This window comes from Maniola jurtina, chromosome 2, assembly GCF_905333055.1.
Source record: "Maniola jurtina chromosome 2, ilManJurt1.1, whole genome shotgun sequence".
Lineage (NCBI taxonomy): Eukaryota > Metazoa > Arthropoda > Insecta > Lepidoptera > Nymphalidae > Maniola > Maniola jurtina.
The window spans coordinates 8,653,269-8,674,885 of record NC_060030.1 but is presented as its reverse complement, the minus strand read 5'-3'; the positions used below and the strand labels follow the sequence as shown (position 1 = coordinate 8,674,885).

The following is a 21,617-nucleotide window of genomic DNA, read 5'->3' as shown; positions in this document are numbered from 1 at the left end:
CCTAAACAGTTTTAGGAAGTTCGTAAGCAAGGCATACTTTTGGGAAAATTGATGGTACAGCGTTTCTTTTTAAAAAAAATTCAGTGCACACGAAGCCGTAGCAAAATCTTCCGCTTTAAAATGCATTCCGCAAACTGCCGAATATTTGGTGATATTTCCTGGAACGACAGCGATCCATTTTTGCCTTAAGTCTTCATTTTTGAGAAATCTATCGATAAACAGAAAAAAACACTTCCATTAAACAATCAAATTATGGTTACCTTACTACTTCTGTATAGTATAGTACAGAATGTTCGCCATATTGTTTTGCTTGACACCCAGTGTTGTCATCCTATTAATTTAAAAAAATATTTATAATACTTTTTAAACTAAATGATATTTTAATGACATTATAAAATAAAGATAACAGTATGAAAATTACTGCGAAAACAAAAGAAAGTAATCTTGTTGTTTGAAATTAAATAAACAATGAATAAGAACTTTGTGAGCTACATCATAATTCGTACCATAGAAAATATTTTTTTATGCTTGCAATCCATTAGACAGTGACACACTCCAATTTATAGACCTCTCGCTCGGCTCGTTTTTCCGCTTAGCATAATTGTATTAGAAATTGGACTTTATGCCAATGCAACAGAATTTATTTTTGCAGGGAATTAAAGCTGAAGTGCACAATCATGTTTAGGTAGCACGTCTCTGACTTTTACAAGTTCTTTTGAATCGTCAAAAGCACGTAGCGAAAATTCGTATGTCTATGGTCAAAAGCATAGACATCGAAAATTCGTATGTCTATGGTCAAAAGCATCTACCTACCATTCTCTTTGATTTCTAGTTTCTTTTATTATGCTCGTCCGTTTTCACCCTTAGGTACGGAACCCTAAAACTTATAGACCTATTTCACTTCTGAGTCATAAGAGTTTTTCAAGGATTACCTATTGTATTACGAATTGAGATCCCTGTACGATACCGCCACGATGACCGTTAAATCCAACACCACCAAACACAGCCGATTCCTATTTGAAGGGGATTACTCCCCTTCAACTCCCTCTCCGTTTAGGGGATATAACTCTCCCTGTTTTACAACAGGGAGATGTTATATCCCCTAAACTGTATACTAAGTTACTTGCAGTCTCGAGTTGTGTTTAAGCCTCAAGGAAAGAGGCTGCGATCCACGCTCTGGGGCCTACCTGGTCCAAAGGTTGTCCATCGCCATTCCGCGTCGCAATGAATCCAGCTTTATGGGCACCTTTGGCCCACGGGCAACTAACCCTATTGACAACATTTTTACGGAATAATTTATAATTAGTAGTTTTAAGCAATAAACAAAATATAATAAGTTGAATTTAGTTATATTATCATTTTAAGGATTTTAAGGTAGATAAGTAGAAAAGGCAATTGTGGGCGGTACAATTTTTAATCATACTTGCTGTGTTTTGATACATAATTATTATTTAAAATAAAGAATTTAACTACCTCTAAAATATAAATACTTTGAAATATCTAAGATAACGGTAAATAGGTTTTAGAAAATATATCAAAAACAGAATAAAGAAATCATAAAATATTAATAAACTCAAAAACTGCTAACTTTAATAAAATATATCGTAAATGCTTTAGGAATCGTTAAAATTACGTAACAATTTGAAAATCACACAAACCATTTCATTTTCCAATATTTTACATTAGGGTACCTAATTGAGGGCAACATAAGGGTAGGTAGTGATTGAAACTTATTGTACCTACTTTGTTTATTTATAAGTAACTATAAATTATTACCTATTCTTTACAGGAACTAGTTCAAAAACATTCTTAGGCTGGTTTAGAATTAGACTGATATGAAATAATAGCTAAAACAGCATTTATTTTAAAATTGCAAGCATTGGGCAGTATACTATAGGTAGCTACTTAAAAAATATTTATTTACTAGTTACAGGTAACTTCAAAAACAGGAAACAACTTGAAAAATCAAAAGGAGATCAAGAACGTCGCATACCTACCTACACTCTTGAATCTTGATTTCCTTCCTAGCTGGTTTTTAGAATTGAATTCGTAAAATAAATATTTAAATTAATTTTGAAAAATCATAAACAATACATATTTAAATGCCTATACCTACTACACATCAATTCCTCTCATGGCCCAAATAATTAATCTGATTAGAAGCCAGAACTTTAAAGGTATACTTAGTTATTATTTAGGATTTCTTTGTTTATTACCTAAAATAATCGGTATCGATGTATTGTTTATTTATTAGTAAGTAAATTATCAAAAAAAACAACTGTGTAGATAGGAAATTGTGACTAGGTTCTCATATATTTTCGAAGAATAGTGCTTAGGTACTGCTTATCATACTATATTACTCTACGTACCTACCTACCTACCTATTCCAGTTTAGGGTAGGTAACTTTTACTGAGAAAATTATTGTTAGGTAAGTAGGTATATCTACAGGTAAGTAAATATTGCAAAGTCTTTCCTTAGGATACAGAAAAGTTACAATAGTTTATTTTATAATTTATATAATATTGGACCATTGGACCATTACACAAGTCGATGTTTCAACGGTATTTTCTAATTAGGTATCTTATGTTAAAGGCAATATTTATAATTCAAACACACTTCAACACATTGTTTCTTGACGTTGGGTATAGGTACTACATTTACTTTAATACTCACAAAATTATTATGGGCTGTTTTTGAGTTTTGATATTTTGAACTATTTACGCTGCCTAGATCTAATTTCATGATTTTCAAAAATATAGGCCCTCACCTACTCCATCTTCATTCAGCCATTGATTAGTTTACTTTGATGTGGACTATAATTTACGATGACTATTGCCTTTAATAGGGAAGTATCATCCTATATTGTATGTATCCTTGTCATACCCAGGAGGGACGTGAGGCCTATTATTGCGACTATAAATGCATATCAATTTGATTGCATTGATCGATCGCGATTTTTAAGCAACGTGGACTCAAGTCGGTAAATGGATGGGTGACCGACTTTGGATGTTGTGATGATGTGATGACCTTTTTGTTCCCTCTGTGCCTGGTGAACACGTTAAACCACCAGTCCCGATTATTATTAACATCTGATAATAACCGTCAAATAAACCTAAGAATCTTAATGTCATACTCTTGCGGAAGAATCTGGGCACCCATCGCATTTATAGCCCAAGAAAACCTCTACTATTTGACGATTAATGGAATGTAGTTACGACCCTCAGCAACGAGGAATATAAGACTTTAAAGAAGTCTTACCTCGGGCTGAATCAAAATAGAGTTTATTTCACAAATTGTCTGAAAGTTAGAATACTGGATTATAAACATTGCCGATAGCATAATATATTAGGTATATTATACAAATTCAATCGCACATCTTACATTGATAATTAATAGATAATAATTATTATTAGAATAATTAAATACAATATGCTATTAATTATATAGGCAGAACTAGGTCCCACAATAGCTGTTTGAGTATGAACGCTGAACTAGGCAAAAGCCCTAAACTTCAAGAGAAGACCAGTGTAAACCTGGTGGTTGTATTGTGTATTTACTTAGTTACAATATTAAATAGATACTTACATTATTATTTTGATTGTCAGGCAAATCTTTACCCTGCGTTTTTTAAGAAATGTGTCCAAAACTTTTAAAATTGGTTCATGTTTAGAATTTTCCAGGAAATAAGTTAAGCTCGTTTGTAATAAATCTGCATCATAAGATGATTGTCCAAAATAATTCAGATTTTATATTTTGAAGGAGCATGGGTTAAATTTACTCGTATATGGAGTATGGACACATATGCTTAGCGCAATACGACTCAAGATCCCTACTCAGCGAGTCGGGACTGCCGCCGTCGAGTTACATAGGGATTATTATAAGTACCTACTTGAAGATTTTATAACAAGTGTTTACCTGAATATTGTAGGTACTATATGTACAATATTCACACGATCCACACTAGAATGGGCATACTTGTTATCATGGTATCGAGGAATAAAGAAGGCTACAGCAAGGAAATTGACTTTATTTATAGCCCCTGCTGCTGTAGGAAATATAGGTTTGTGATATTACAAGTGTACACCTTGGTGTACACTCACACATAGGTAATTATCTCCTAAACTCGTATCTTGGCTACAGAAAAATCTTCACTTTACTTTGTGAAGTCGACAAGTCAAATCCTATTGTTTTAAAAAATTCAAGAATAAAACAATCTACGCATGAGTATCGTTATAAGTATACATCTTAGGCACTATCTATATACTATACTAGTAGACACGTTGTGTTTATTAATAAAATGAGTAAACCAACAACGAGATGATAGATCATGCCTGACCTTGAAACGCTCTCGAATAAAGCTCTATCGATTTATATGAAAGCTTCTGTGGTTTAAGGAAAATTAGACATCGATCTAAAGTGAAAGTCTCTAAAACAGAATTCGTTTAAGAACTGCCTTAGCTAAATTAAGGCTGGTAACTTCATAGTATTACAGAATTATTATAAATGATTTAGGGTTTTTAGTAATAAGTAGGAATATTGAAGTTATTACTGTACACTACCTACTTGTAACAACCTATGATGCAGTTTTATCACAAAGAGAAGTATCAAAACTCTAGACTATGTTTAAAATAAACAGGTAATTGTATAGTTTATAAAACCACACAGTAGAAAGTAGTACTAGGCTTGTATATTGCTTTAAAGAAAATTAAACTATTAGATATAATATAGATATCTAGATAAAATATTGTTTAATATTGGTAAGCAGCACTACCTTCTTTGTTTAGGTATCTCTAACGTTGTACTTATTCACTGATGGATACATATTATGTGCTTACAAAATTAACAATTTAGGTTTAGCTGGATGTTAAATTTTATTTCAAACTAACTAATGCCTGCATCGATATAAATGCCTGGTGCGCTTTATGCACAAACGCATAGCCAACGAACAGACGGACAAACAAACATTAACTTTGATGTACCTACAAGAAGGTTAGAGAGTAACTTTATCCTTTTACTAATTAAAAAAATATTTGAATACTTTTTTAAATTAGTGCGCTTTGTTTAAAAAAATAATGTCTGTGACATTTAATCTAAGAAAAAAAACACTTTAGCGCACTGCAATTATTAACTTGATTTATAGGAGAGATACGTCACATTTGGTCTATTGCTATGTTTTGCAAACGTCTTCTGTGTCTACTAAACATCATGGAGATAGATATACTCCTCCTTAATTAACCGGGCGATCAAAGTGGAATTTAAAAAGAATCAAACCACCTAGGAATTGCGAGTATATCATCTAGTCAATTGCTTGTTTACATCTAGAGCATTTATCGATTTGAGACTCTCCCCTATTGAAATGAACTTACGAGTAGGTCAGGCTATACAAGTATTTGGCGCTACCTAAAAGAGGCGTATGTGCAACAGTTGATGTAAGGTGGTTGTACCTATATGATGATAATAAAACAAGTATGCTTGATGAATACACATTTCTGAAAATAAAATATATTGCCGAATTACATTGGGATATTTACCTGCATTCGGAAATCGAACGCATAGGAATACGGGCTGCCGAACAAGTGCAAATGAACGAAGCCGTCTTTGGACAAGTACTACCTCGAACTCGAATTCGGATAGGTAAGTTATTCGGTTAACTGAATAAGGTCTAGGACCAACGTAATTCCGGCCTATTTATTTACTATAACAAGACTTTCAGTGGCAGTTATACTTAAGGTAATTGCTATTTGACAAATCGCAAAAATGCTGTACTTTGAAGTAAATTGTTTATTTTTCTAAAGCATTAACATCTATTAAATACATGCAATTAAAAACTTCAGTTTGTGAAGATTATAAGGGCCTTTTTTAATTTAGTATACATTATCCCAATAATAAAAAAAAACAAGTTGAAAACATTGCTGTTCGCAACTTGTTCTGTAAAAGTTTTCTTTAACATCTTGATACTTTGAAGCCAACCTCCAGAAAATGATATGTTTAGGTTTAGCAATCAATTTGAACTGTTAGTTTTATACTAAATGTTTTTCATTTCTTAAATAATCTATAACTAACCAAAAAACTTCCTGTGCTATTTATTTTCTTGCAGGCGCTCTATGGAATTCAGTGTCCACTGGACTGTCATGGCGGAAGGACTGTGCGCGTCATTTCGTCGCAAAATATTATTTAAAATGAATTTAAGCTTATTATTTTTGAATGAAAGTTGTGTTTATAATCGTTGAAAAATAAAATAGGGATTTTTTCATTTCTAAATGAAGCCTGCTTATATACTAAAATTTATTCGAAAGTTACGGTTTTACCAGGTAAATACTCGGAGGTTGTCATAGATTATGATGACAGATAGTAAGTGTTCTAAATAGGTATTATACCTATGTTTTTTAGGAGATAGCGCGCCTCGTTTCGGGCGCCGTGTTCCGAAATGGATTTCGTAGTAGTGCAAGTTTGGTGCAAGCCCCACATGACGGAGGGGTATGCGTCAGGCATTTCCTGTGTACAAAAAAAGACCTATATTTCGGATCCATTTTTCATCACTGACATCATGCACTATTCAAAGACTGGTCTTCAAGCATTGAGGAATTTTGGACGAGAGACATCTCGAAGGTTCCCGAAGGCTGCCTAACTGAGTTAGATTTGTCGGCTAGCTAGCTTTTTTTGAAATTGGACCTACTTAGCTGGATTGTGTGTTAGAGATTTCTTATGAGATATTATATGTACATAATATAACCATCATAAGGAAGCTCAGATTCATGCTGCGGGCAATGGGGAGAGCCTAAAGGTTGGAACGCCATTTCGGCGGCCGTGTTTCCTGCCATATATACCATAGATACCTGCAAGCCAAGAGTGAATAGGCATCTTCCAGGTAAGCGTGCTCCAACTTGGACCTCATCATTGCTTTCTTTAAAGCATGATTGTCGTCAAGCGCAAGCGCAAAGATTCAGGCGGCGCAAACCCGTAGCATGTGGAAGACCCTATTAAAGACCTATGTTCACTGTGGACGTCTGTCGGTTGATGTTGATGATTATGTCTTTAGTGCAAGTAGTTCAGTAGTTTCAGAGTTTATCGATAACAAACAAACAAACCTTTCCTCTTCATAATATATGTACTTAGTAGCGCAAACTTGGAAAAAATCTCGTGGAAACTCTTTGATTTTCCGAGATAAATGTAATTTTACCTGGCAGCCCTAATCAATTTTATCACTGATAATAATAACTAATTCATAACCGTTAAAACTAAGAGTCAAAATCTCGTTTTTCTAGTCGAGTTCCGTAGGCTCTTTGAACCCACCGCATTATTATCCCAAGAAAACCTACCATTAGATGTAGGAATAATGGAAAGAGGTCACAACCCTCAGCAATAAAGAATACGATGCGGAGAGAGATGTCACTCTCAAGGTCTTTAAATGTATCCATGCAAAAAACCACGTCGACTGGTTGCTCCGTTGCAGCGTGATTGAATATTAAACCAACAAACACACTTTCGCATTTGAAATATGGCCAGTGATTATAAGAAACAGTTTAAATCTCTCTCTGAGAGACGTTAGGCAAAGTGAACACGAATTATGACACTTCTGTGTTCTTATACAAGCTTAGGTCTCTCAATTTTGTCAATTAATGTCAAATTTCTTTCTCAGATCAAAACCTAGTAAGTGGTTTAAATTCAAGAGAAGTTTAGGCCGTAGTCTTCAACAAGAAACTCGGCGGTTGCTCTTTTCAAAGATTTGATGTACAATATTAAATTGCTTAAAACGCACATAACTGAAAAGTTAGTAGTGCGTGATTCCAGGATCGAACCCCCGACTTTCGATTAGGAGGCGGACGTTCTAACCACTAGGCTATGACAGTTTTTAAATTAAAGGGGTTTAAATATTTTAGTGTGAAGACTGGCCTACACATTTATTCATTAGATGTGCATCACTTTCTTTTTTAGGGTTCCGTACCTCAAAATGAAAAACGGAGCTCTTAAAGGATCACTTTGTTGTCTGTCCATTTGTCCGTCCGTCCGTCAAGAAAACCTATACAGTACTTCCCGTTGATCTAGAATCACGAAATTTGTTCTCGGATTTATTCCTTTACTTGGGCTATGAGAGTTGAGACCTATCTACCTGCCCATAATTCTAGGTTAACGGGAAATACCCTATCGGTTTTCTTGACAGACACGACAGACGGACAGACGGACAGAAAGACAGACAACAAAGTGATCCTATAAGGGTCCCGTGTTTCCTTTTGAGATATGGAACCCTAAAAACATTATGTAAGTATGCAAAGTATTTCCCTTGCAAGCCATATTTAACAGTTGACATGTAGAGGTCATTGACTTTTCCTATCTTACTTTTAAGTTTTAATGCATCATTAAGTATTTACTGTTTTGACATGGTATTTAGATAATGGGTGATATTTATTTTATTTAATCTAATTCCTTTGAAAAACTTAGTAAGGCGCATTAATCTATAAAAAACCTAGCCAGTTCATAGACTTACTATGTTTTAAAATGGTCAAAGCGACTTACTAGCTTTTAATTTTACTTTAATGTGGGTGTCCTTACAATACAACGGGACATACTATGAAAGTTAGGCTTATGACATAAAACGATTTTCGGAAAAATGACATTTACTTTGTTTTGATATGGGGCGGTCGATATAATTAGGTACTAGGGTAAAGGCTCAAGTAAATGAACAGATTGGACGTTTTTACATGTATTAAGAGCTGGAATAAAAAACCGGCTGATATACCTTTTTTAAATATTTTCTTACAAATTCTTACACTTTTTTCAATTTCAATTTCAAAACCGTGTTCCGTTCAAACCGTTCAAAAGTGTGTGTGCGTGCGTCCATGTGTGTGTGTGAGTGTGTGTGAGTATATACTTGTCTGTATGTTTGTACGAGTGTTTGTTAGTGTGGTATTGCGTTGTATAACCACATGAGTAGCGAACAGAGTCAAAGCTTCATACAAGCGCGCTACGATAGGTACACTACTACAAGCTTGAGGCGCGTGTGTGCGTGAGCACAGGCGCTACGTCGCGTACGGAGAGAAATCGGTTTATACCGGCTCGGCCTGTGCTCAAGCTCAGGGGCTGCAGTACACGTCGCGCGTCGTGTTTTCATTTAATTTAATGTTAATGATAATAATTTAAATAGTGTTTAAAATCTATTTTCTTGAACTGTCATAGATTTTGTTCAAAATCAATATTTGAGGATCCCTAGGATCACAAAATAGGATATTGTTACCAAATTTAAAAAAATCGACGCCATTTTGAAATTCTTTGTTAATTGACCGATTTCGTTCAAAATCGATATTTAGAGCTCCCTGGGATCACGAAATAAGAAACTGTTACCAAAATTTAAAAAAGTCGACGCCATTTTGAAATTCTTTGTAAATTGACCGATTTCGTTCAAAATCGATATTTAGAGCTCCCTGGGATCACGAAATAAGAAACTGTTACCAAAATTTAAAAAAGTCAACGCCATTTTGAAATTCTTTGTTAATGGACCGATTTCGTTCAAAATCGATATTTAGAGCTCCCTGGGATCACAAAATAAGAAACTGTTACCAAAATTTAAAAAAGTCGACGCCATTTTGAAATTCTTTGTTAATTGACCGATTTCGTTCAAAATCGATATTTAGAGCTCCCTGCGATCACAAAATAAGAAACTGTTACCAAAATTTAAAAAAGTCGACGCCATTTTGAAATTCTTTGTTAATTGACCGATTTCGTTCAAAATCGATATTTAGAGCTCCCTGCGATCACAAAATAAGAAACTGTTACCAAAATTTAAAAAAGTCGACGCCATTTTGAAATTCTTTGTTAATTGACCGATTTCGTTCAAAATCGATATTTAGAGCTCCCTGCGATCACGAAATAAGAAACTGTTACCAAAATTTAAAAAAGTCAACGCCATTTTGAAATTCTTTGTTAATGGACCGATTTCGTTCAAAATCGATATTTAGAGCTCCCTGGGATCACAAAATAAGAAACTGTTACCAAAATTTAAAAAAGTCGACGCCATTTTGAAATTCTTTGTTAATTGACCGATTTCGTTCAAAATCGATATTTAGAGCTCCCTGCGATCACAAAATAAGAAACTGTTACCAAAATTTAAAAAAGTCGACGCCATTTTGAAATTCTTTGTTAATTGACCGATTTCGTTCAAAATTGATATTTAGAGCTCCCTGCGATCACAAAATAAGAAACTGTTACCAAAATTTAAAAAAGTCGACGCCATTTTGAAATTCTTTGTTAATTGACCGATTTTGTTCAAAATCGATATTTAGAGCTCCCTGGGATCACAAAATAGGAACCTGTAACCAAAATTTAAAAAAGTCAACGCCATTTTGAAATTCTTTGTTAATTGACTGATATCGTTCAAAATCGATATTTAGAGCTCCCTGGGATCACAAAATAAGAAACTGTTACCAAAATTTAAAAAAGTTGACGCCATTTTGAAATTCTTGGTAATTGACCGATTTTGTTCAAAATCGATATTTAGAGCTCCCTGGGATCACAAAATAGGAACCTGTAACCAAAATTTAAAAAAGTTGGCACCATTTATAATTCTTTCTAAATTGACTGATTTCGTTCAAAATCGATATTTAGATCTATCGATCGATATTTAAAGATCGATATTTAAACTAGGCAATCACAACAAAAACAAACTTTACCATCTTGTTGAACAAATAACTATTGTTAATTAAATTGTATCCTCCAGTGCCAGCCCTACCAAAATAGTTATAAATTTTGCTCGCTTCTTAGAAGCTTTGCCTCTGTTTGCTACTCTATGGTATAACACCATGTTAGTAAATCTTAGTATATTTTTAACCGACTTTAAAAAAAGGAAGAGGTTCTGAATTCGTTGGTATCTTTTTTTTTATGTATGTTCCCCGATTACTCAAAGACGCCTGGACCGATTTGGATTTTTTTTTTGTTTGATAGGGTATACTTTGCAAGTGGTCCCATATAAATTTGGTAAAGATCTGATGAATATCTTTGAAGATGGAGAACAGAACTCCTCAATGGATAAGAGCAAATTCAATTTTTTTTTAATGTATGTTCACCGATTGCTCAAAGACGCCTGGACCGATTTGGAATATTTTTTTTTTTGAAAAGCTAGGTATACTTTGCAGGTGGTCCCATATAAATTTGATGAAGTTCTGATGAATATCTTCTGAGATGGAGAACAGAACTCCTCAATGGATAAGAGCAAATTGCTCGCGATCAGTGTAATTGCTTAGTAAACAGTAGGGTTTTAGCTGGGCATGGCATATTATTATAGTACAGTGGGGCCACTAAAAATTTTGAAATAAAAAATTTTCAAAATAAAAATAAAACCGACTTCAAAAACCACAATAACTTAAATTATTTTTTACTTTTTAGTGTTTGTGATTTTGAAGTCGGTTTTATTTTTCTTTTGAATTTTTTTTATATTTATTCTGGTATTCTTCTTTCTTGTATATGGATCCCTCTTGGGTATCCCCATTTCTCTCTGTCTTTGGTACTATCAAGCTAATTTTCTCTCGCGATTTGCACAATAGCATTAGACCAACGCGTCTTCGGTCTACCTACCTGTCCTTCTTTCATCTGTAAAAATCGATACAATATGACCATTTGCATTTCAGTTTTAGGGCATGTCTCAAGGTGTCTGTAGGCTTTGTCTTTTTTCTTATGTCTTCAATTCTCACTTTGAATATTTTTTGCTTAATTTATGCACCTTGCCATCGCCCTTTAGCAAGTCACTATTTCTTTTTATATTCTTTGTCTGGACCCATGTTTGGCTGGCATAGGTAAGGCATGGCAGGATGCATGTATCTATAACGGATCTTTTAAGATGTACTGGGTAAGCTCCTTTCATTCTTTCCTTTTGTGCCCAGTAAAACAAGCATACTCGGGCTACTTTGAGAACCCATTAGCAGCTAACAGCAAGGCCTGGACTCCAATTTTTATATGTGGAAGCTGTATTTCCTCGTTGCGTTTATGAGCAAATAAGAATAGTTAACTACTAAAAAAAATTTATAATTTGGCGCAAACCATCTAAACACCATGATGATTATTATTTCTGCGTTGTGAATATTACCAGAAGAAACAGCAAAAAAAATTGTTCCAAGCGGCTCTATTGTAACTTGCAGTCTGCAATTTGAACGATTCTGACTTCTGGTGATAAATCTGTACCTCAGCCCCAACCCAGTACCTCTAATCTACCATTCTACTCTTAACACATTCAGTAGCTGATGTTGCACTTCCAGCGACTTGGATGCAACAAGGGCGTTAAGTTTCATTTTCTCTGTAGTCATTTGGACTGTTTTCCAGAAAATTTAGGTGACTTTCAAACTAAGATAACTATACCAAAGGGGATAATATCATATGAAAGGGCTGTATTATACATTCTAAAACAGGTTTTATTTATTATTATTATGTAAAATAGTTTTTGATTTATCGCGCAAAATGTAGAAAAAAATATACAATAAGTCAAAAACTGAAAATCTGACATTTTTTTTAAAATTCCAAGCCGAAAATATACTTAAGAATTTATTAATAGGAATCGAGAGTTTATGCACTAGATAGAGTTCGTTCATTCACTGAAATTCCCAGTTCATTTACTGGCAATTTATCCTTTTGTTAAATAAAATAATTTATAATAATTAATACCACGCATTTTTTTGCGTTTTTGATATTTAAATAATTTAAGAGTGTATACCTACTGTGTATAGACACAGATAAAAAAAAATATAAAAATTATATATAGAACGATTCTCATAAATCTTAATTTTAGGTCAAAGTCAGGGTAGTCCTTATTCGTTCATTTACTGGATCTTTTACCCTCCTACGTCAAAATACTAAAAGTCCGCGTAAATTTCGCAGATTGAAATGTCTGCTTGATTAATTGTCAATAGAGGGTCATGACATGTCAAAATTGCTAGTTTGAAGGGGAAATCGTCAATGTCATTCGCATAGGTTTTCCTCTCAAGCCCGTGTTTGCTTTAAGTAACGCAAACCACATTTAAACTAAAGTTCCCTACGAATTATTATTACTAAGCGGTGATTACAACTAATATTTTAATAGCAAGCTATAACTGAAAATTTTATCACAGTTCAATTGCTTGTTAATATAAATAAATAAACAATTTTCAGGTTCACGGAGTTAGACAAGTAACATACCTACTAAACATTTAAATTTTAATAATTATACTATACTTACTTAAAGATGAGAAGAAACACCTTGCGCGCGAGCGCCCGACCGATCAACACGTCTTATTTTGCTCCGCGTTCATTTTTCATTTATATTTAAGTATACAAGTTATTTCTTTAACTGCGAAGTGGTTCCCTTGGTCAGTGCAATAATCACTTAGTTCTGTTATGTGATTCAAAATTGTAGTGAGCTGGTGTACACAGTGTTGAAGTCAAAATAACTTTTCAAAAAGAATAATCCACGCCTCATGAGTTATCTACTTGCTACCGCCGCGATATAATATGCCGCGGTGATTCGTTATACGTGTACCAGTGCCTGGTACCTGTTTTGCAACCGGTTTCGCCGCGCTGCGCTGTCCACGTCGACCGCACGTAGCCCAGTTCCGTATCGCTACGAGGGGGCGGAGCATCGCAGACTACGAGCGCTACGATATTTCTACGCGCTACGTTCTCGCTCGATTATTTTAGCATAGAAGTTTTGAACTATTGTTGCGTCCGCGTCGATCGTTTCGATATGTCGGACGTTGAGCGTGACACAAACAAATGCGCCGGCTGCCTAAAAGATATCACATCAGACAGACGTTCCATGAGATGTTTTCTATGCGAAAAGTACTATGATTTGTCTTGTTGTGGGCTTTCAGATATGCAATACAAGAAGCTAAACGCAGCCACTAAAACTACCTGGAAATGCCCCACTTGTCAAGCGCGACTTCGTTCTGGCGGTGACAACAGCGACACTCCGATTAGATCAACCAGCAAGTCCACTTCCTCGGTAACGCAACCAGATTTAGACGCTTACATTGCAGAATCTGTTAATAAGATCATAAGCTCGACAATGGGGTCTATAATACTGGACGTCTTATCCAGGGAACTAAAACCAATTAAGAGTGACATGGCACTGCTAAAGGACATCCAACATTCAATTAGCTATGTTTCTAATGAACTCGATGATATTAAAAAGAGTTTTACTTTGCTAAAAGATGAGAATGCGAAACTGATTAAAGTGAACGAGGATTTAAAAGTTACGGTGAATGATCTCAACACACGCCTTTGCATTTTAGAGCAACATTCAAGAGAAAATAACTTGGAAATTAACGGGATTCCTGAAAATAAATCTGAAAATTTGGTGAATACGCTCCAACAAATGGGGAATATAATATCCCATCCAATTCAGGAGAACGTAATACTCTCGTGCACTCGGGTCCGTAAGCTTGACCCTTCAACAGACAGGCCACGTTCAGTTATTGTGAAGCTACCTAACACGAAAACCCGGGACAGCATTTTGGCAGCAGTTGCAAAGTTTAACAAAAATAATCCAAACGATAAACTAAGTTCCAAGCACCTTGGCTATGGCACCACTAAATCCCCCGTTTTTGTGACCGAGCACTTATCACCATACTTCAAGGCTCTTCACGCTGAAACTAGGAGACTAGCTCGCGACAAAGGTTATAGGTATATCTGGATAAGGAACGGTCGTATCTTCATCCGCAAGAACGACACATCGCCAGCTAAACAAATAAGGGACAAGGAGTCACTAAAATCGATATCTTAATTTATTGAAGAACCACCGATATTAGACCGTATATTTCAGCATTTATCTTTAGAATTTATTATCAGAATGTCCGCGGTATGCGGACTAAATTAAGCGATATTAACCGGGCCTGCTTGTGTAATCCTTATGATGTTATAGTCTTTACTGAGACCTGGTTAAATGACACTATAAGAGATTCTGAAATATTTAACTCAAATTATACTATCTACCGTAGAGATCGTAGTGAAACCTCCCTTGCTGGCCATGAAGCTGGTGGAGTTATGATTGCTGTGTTAAAGTCTCACGACTCAATTAGTTTACATAAATGGAATAGCTCATGTGAAGATTTGTGGGTTTCTCTAAAGGTTAAGGACGGAACCAAACTTAGATCATTGGTCATCTGCGCCGTATATGTGCAGCCTCCAGTATCTGGTAACTACCTATTGAACTATATTAATTCTGTAACTGACGCAATAGACAGCACCAAAGCTGATACACTGGTGTTCGGTGACTTTAATCTAAGTTTTATTGAATGGTCTCCTAGTGCTGATGATACTTATCGGCATTACGAACCAAACAATTACCATTGCAACCTTGGTTATATCTTAGTAGATTTTATGTCATGTAACAACTTAATGCAATTGAATAACACTCGCAATAAAAACAACAAAGTTCTTGATCTTGTATTTAGTAATTTTACTGGCCCGATTGTTACTCAAAGCTTAGACAGACTGAGCAGAATTGACGACCATCATCCCCCTCTTGAAGTAGACTGTAAATTTAATTCCATGACGATGTTAAGAGCTCAAGAATATTGCACTCGCAATTTTAAACAAGCGGATTATCTTGCAATAAACGACAGTTTAAAGAAAATCAGGTGGACGGAACTATTTGATGCATGCGTAAATGTTAATGACATGGTTAAATTATTTTACCGCGAATTAGATAAGTTAATTAGTTTACTAATTCCATTACGGAAAAAACGGTTAAATAATTATCCGATATGGTTTTCCCGAGCCCTAATAAAAGTATTGAATGAAAAAGAAAAAATTAGGAAACGGTTTAAAACTTACAAGAATCCACGCGATAAATTGGAATATGATATGTTGAGTGAGCGAGCAGACAACCTGATAGGTTTATGTTACTCTTCTTACAAAAGAAACGCGGAACTCTCCATTTCTAAGAATCCTAAGAAATTTTGGTCCTATATGAAGGCACAACAGGGTGGCCGTTCCAATTTTCCTTCTGAAATGACGTTATTAGATAAAAGGGTAGACAGTGGTAAGGAAGTTGCAAACTTGTTTGCTTATCACTTTTCATCAGTCTTTACGGATAGCAGTCACGATTCTTCCTTACAGCCCCTTCCTGACTCTGTCCATGAAAATTGCTGGTTCAATAGTATAAGCTCCATTGCAGTCGAAGAAAAAGATATATTAAAATCCCTTAAATCTATTAATCCCTGTAAAGGAGCGGGACCAGATGGAATCCCGCCTATTTTTATAAAAAAGACAGCTTCCGCTCTAACCTTCCCGTTAAAATTAATTTTTAACAGATCTCTATCTTCTGGTGTATTTCCCAATATGTGGAAATCAGCGAATGTGGTACCTATCTATAAGAAAGGTGATAAATCCGACGTCAGAAACTATCGTCCGGTCTCGATATTATCTGCCTTTGCCAAATTATTTGAATCCATTATTTGTCCAATCATCAATTGGCACTCTAAAAATTTCTTATCCAACGCTCAACACGGATTCCGTAAAAATAAGTCAACAGTTTCTAATTTAATGTCATTTATCTCTGATATTTCGAAATCTGTTGACTCACGAACCCAGGTAGATGCTTTATATACCGATTTCAGCAGTGCGTTTGACAAAGTGGACCACAACGTACTATTAAGAAAACTAAAACATTATGGCGTACATGGAACATTATGGAAATGGTTTAAGTCGTACCTTAGTAATCGGGTATTAAGGGTAGTTGTCGCAGGCTACGAGTCTGATATAGTTATACCTACGTCTGGCGTGCCCCAGGGTTCTCACCTGGGCCCAGTTTTATTCTTAATCTTCATTAACGATATAACTAATATCTTTAGGTATTGTAAATTCTCTCTTTTTGCTGACGATTTAAAAATTTATATGGAAATACGGTCACTGGAGGATTCTTCTAAGCTTCAAACGGATCTTTATGCCTTAGCGAAATGGTGCCAAGATAATAATATGCTCTTAAATGCCTCCAAATGCCTACACATCAAGTTTACCAGGAATAAGCATATCATTCGGTCTTTCTACTCCCTCGGCCAGAATATAACTTTAAAAGAGGTAAATCTTATAAAAGATCTTGGTGTTCTAATTGACTCAAAACTCAGCTTTAGGGAGCATGTAGATAGCATAGTTAAAAAATCATCCAAGACATGCGGCTTTATTAAGCGACAATGTAGTACTTTCAATAATATTAGCACTATGAAATTACTTTTCAACACATTGGTACGTAGTCAGCTCGAGTACGCATCGTCAATATGGAACCCTATGTATAAAGTTCACGTCGCAAGAATCGAGAAAGTGCAGCGAAATTTTACAAAATTTTTAGCCTACCGAGATCGCACCTGTCCTTATCGTTCTGGATATGAAGCTAGGCTTGAGCACTTCCACATGTTCTCTCTCAGTGATCGTCGCTGTATTGCCGACATGTCCTTCTTGCATAAACTTGTAAATGGTACAATAGATGCTCCCGACCTTCTACAAATTCTTTACTTCATTATTCCAAATAAGTCTAAAAGAACACCTTCTAGGAAAACTTTTAGGATTAGCGTGTATAAAACTAACTTGGGTAGCAACTCTGCCTTAAATCGCTTAAGCCGTATCTACAATGAGCTTACCAGCGCTCAAGAGGAAGTCGACATTTTTCGGCAGGGTTTGATTACTTTTAAAAAACGTATTGCGGCGGCTGTCTCTGTTTTGAGAAATTAATCGGCCAGTTCCTAGTTTTGTAGTTATTTCAATCACATTTAATTGCGTAGTTAATAATTAAAAACTTATAACAAATATTTAGAAATAGTAAATTCAGTCATTATTTTTAGGTAATATTTGTTAATATCATCTTATTTTTGTTTTATTATCCTTCGGAGCTATATAACTTTTCCAAATTTATTATGTACTAATATTATGCGATCGGTCATGTATATTACATTGTGTTACCTGCATGAGTTGTGTGTGCCCGTAAGTGGTGTGTCACACTGAATAAGACTATACTATTGTATTTTTTAAGTGTTTTGTGAACATGCTGTGGGCGTACCGTAAAATAATAAATAAATAAAATAAAATAAGATTGTATTATAAATTGATCAATTTTAATCATTTAAGTTTTACAACAAAGTGTCTATTGCACCTAGGTACCTACTAGGTAGGCACATAACCATATTGCATTATGATTAGGAAATAATTAACTAATTAAAATTCTAACTTTTGAAGCAAGCTTATTTCACCAATGATTACAATGGTCGCCATACAGAGTTTGGCTCATACGATCCTTTAGATACAGTTAAACTGTAAAGGTAAAATGGAACGCGCATACTGCACAACTTTTCAGGTTTTCATAATTTCTCGGTCCGATTAACATGCGCATTATACGTAACTCTCACAGATAATCCCAGAGGTTTATTGTACACACTTGTATGGCTGTCTTACCTAACATTGCTGAATCTAGGATTTTCACTTACATCTAATCAATGCAGAAATCAATCACTTTTTACCTTATATATAAAACTTAAATAAATTAGAAGCGTTTATCATATGAGTTTTTATAAGCAACAGGACCAGAAGCGTACCTAATAACTATTTTATCTTAATTTAATACTATAATACAAATATGTGCGAAGTTGGTAATTACCTACAGTTGAAGCGAAGAACCCACCGATAAGGGCTAGTGCCGAGAAGGTAATTACCATGACTCGCATATTTTTCAATACATTTGTGATTAAAAAATAAAGGGTACCTACTAATTGTTAAATAAATTATATTATTGATTATTTATTTTGCTTACCGTTTTTATAGTTAGGTAAGTAGGTAGGTATTTTATTCACATCAGAACATGTTGGGTGTTGTTCATTCTATGAACTTCATGGGAACTAGAGGGATATTTTAGGCACTTTTAAGGACTTTGTAAGCAAATGTATTGAAAAATTAGTACTTAGTTACTTAACTACCATGTCTAGTGTCTACATCGAGTCTTTGGTCTTTACACAATACCTTAAACGATTAATACTAAAATTAGGTACAAGTGGAATTGAAACTTAAATTTCACATTATTCATATCGTTGTATAATTTAATTTAGGTATAAAGTCACACTGCACTAAACCTTTTATGCTTTTTACAACAGTTTTGAGAAATTTGTGACATGACAGCAAACTTTATGCGAATTTTGTGCGAATGCAAGTCGGAGCACACACTATCTTACCAGCGTTCGGAACGTCAACGTTCTTGAAAACATTGGCGGGGCTCATACGTCTGGGCGTAACAGATGTAGATCGACGGCGACGTCTCGTCTCTGAGGTCGCATGATGCGGGGCTGGTGGTCTGGCTGCACAGCGTCGCCTAGCAACGCGGCGTCCTCCGCCAGCGAGTCGCCCGAAGCGTAGCCGCGCTCATCCGCGGCCTCGCCTTCGCACCACGACGGAGAGCCGGAGCTGTCCGATCTCGTGCCGCCCACTTCTGCCTCTGTCTCTACCTCTACTGAACAGCTCGGACAAACCTCTGCAATATATACCATTTATAAGATACATGTACATTATTTAATGCAATTCGTCTTCGTGTGCGTGGTTTACTTGCCTTATTAGGCATATAATTAAGAGAAAAGTATAATGATTTGCCGATAGTAGGAAGTCTAGTCTAAACTCTAACCAGTCCATAAACAACTGCATGAATCAAATAATTTAGAACAGTAACTAAACTCTCCCAATATACCATGTTTATAGATCTTAATATCTACTTAATCATATTACAAAACATGCTTATAGTAAAAGAACTTCGTAAAAGAATGGATAATAAAATAAAAGAATCATTAATGAAATATGTAGCTAGGTACTACGAGTTTCACAATTCGTAGTAGTACCTCTACGAACTTGCTACGGACTAACATCAATGCGCTCCACGGAAACATTAATTTATTTTTTTGTTCGATGCGAGATCACAAATATTCCGAAATAAAATTTTAACTCAATTTGGTTTGAATGGGAAGAATGGGTAAATTATTTTTAAAATGTCATACGAAAATATAAGAAGATAAAATGAGAAAAATGGTAAATCTAAATACAACACCATCATTAAGAGCATTCATGGGGCAGGAGCGATTGGGAGGACACAGGAGAAGGACACAGAGATACTATAATACGAGTATACATTCCACACATCAAAAGGGAATGGTTCAGGACTCACGCAGCCGGCGGGGGCCGATAAGAATGGGGCTGTCCCAGGATGTCGGTCAGAGAGAGGTCGACGACGAATAGTCTTCATAAGATGCTGCAATTTTGTAATATTCGCATATTTATACCTATGGCAACGACGTTTTAATTGGTTAAATAAGCATATTTCCTAGAAGCAACCTAAATAAGCGTGTTAAGACTAAGCATCATTAAATCTAATCAGATCAGAGATATTTAAATATTAACGAATTATTATATAAACTAGATTATGCCCACGACTTGAGTCCGCGTGGATTTTAGTTTTTTTTTGAAATCCTTGGGAACTCAGATTTTCCGGAATAAAACGTAGCTTTAAAACGCATGTCCGTTTCCGGAATACAAACTATCTCTGTGCAAAACTTCTAAATTGGTTAAAAGGGTGGGCCGTAAAAAGTTAACAGACCGACAGACGGATATACTTTAGTATTTTGTGATAATAAGTGTGCATACGAAGCAGAAATACATTTTTTCATGAATATTACTTATGCCAATTTATCGCCTCTATACTATGCCTCTATGCGGATTGCGGATGTTTGAAATACATTTCGTAATGAATAGTCTGGGCTGCTCTGCTTCATGAATTTTAATATGACCTTATGGAACAAGGAGATAGTGTTACCAGTTCATAGAATATTCTATGAAATCTTCCAGAATTATAGTTTACTAACAAACAAGGCTCCAGTCATATTATTGTCAATAGTTTAGAGGATTAGTTTGAAGTGAACATAGTTACTCTATTAAAGAAATATACATAATTAGGTTTAAGAAATATAATCATTTTCAAGAATCTGTTTTGTGTTATGTTTTATTAGATAGAAATATTGGCGAATATCCGATATATTAAGTACATTAATACTTCCTATTAACACGTAGTAAAATGAACCTATGTCACATATCTTAACTTAATTACCTGAACTATCCGTCACGAGCCGCGGTGGTGTGTCTTCACGGTCTGTTGGTACCACTATAACTACTTCATCGTCCCTTGGCGATTCGTTGAAACGACTAGAAGATGTTCTGGATAAAAAATATAGGTACATTAGTCGTATTTTAACACCCGACACAAAATGAGGGGTGTTATAAGTTTGACGTTTGTATCTGTGTATCTGTCTGTGGCATCGTAGCTCCTAAACTAATAAACCGATTTTAATTTAGTTTTTTTTTTGTTTGGAAGGTGGCTTGATCAAGAGTGTTCTTAGCTATAGTCAAAGAAAATCGGTTCAACCGTTTGAAAGTTATCAGCTCTTTTCTAGTTACTGTGTGTGACCTTCACTTGTCGGGGGTGTTATGTTTTTAATTTACACTTGTGAATTAATGAAATGGTACAGTAAACTGTAGGTATACAAGGATGGGCATATAATTAAGTTAAATAAGATAAAATAATAATAACAAACATACCTACAATTTATATTATTACTAACTGATGTCTGCGACTTCGTCCGCG

The 21,617-nt window shown here is 35.1% G+C and overlaps 2 protein-coding genes across 14 annotated transcripts in view; one reads left to right on the top strand and one right to left on the bottom strand.

Moving 5' to 3' along the window:
• Positions 1 to 13,228: 13,228 nt before the first annotated feature.
• Positions 13,229 to 14,751, top strand: LOC123875358. Its single transcript, XM_045921138.1, has one exon. The coding sequence runs from the start codon at positions 13,701 to 13,703 to the stop codon at positions 14,736 to 14,738; it is 1,038 nt and encodes a 345-aa protein (XP_045777094.1). The 5' UTR covers positions 13,229 to 13,700; the 3' UTR covers positions 14,739 to 14,751.
• Positions 14,752 to 18,166: 3,415 nt separating this feature from the next.
• LOC123875230 (potassium voltage-gated channel subfamily KQT member 5) overlaps positions 18,167 to 21,617 on the bottom strand; it is a 47,901-nt gene continuing 44,450 nt past the window's right edge. For 9 of the 13 annotated variants that reach the window (XM_045920974.1, XM_045920959.1, XM_045920998.1 and 6 more), the window contains 2 exons: positions 21,084 to 21,190; positions 18,167 to 19,466 (listed from right to left, as the gene is read on the bottom strand). In XM_045920974.1, coding sequence (XP_045776930.1) covers positions 19,213 to 19,466; positions 21,084 to 21,190 — 361 coding nt within the window. In that variant the 3' untranslated portion in view covers positions 18,167 to 19,212. Of the gene's footprint in view, positions 20,263 to 21,083; positions 21,191 to 21,617 lie in introns of all 13 variants that reach the window. The other 4 variants (XM_045921029.1, XR_006798122.1, XM_045921018.1 and 1 more) reach the window with 4 other exon arrangements.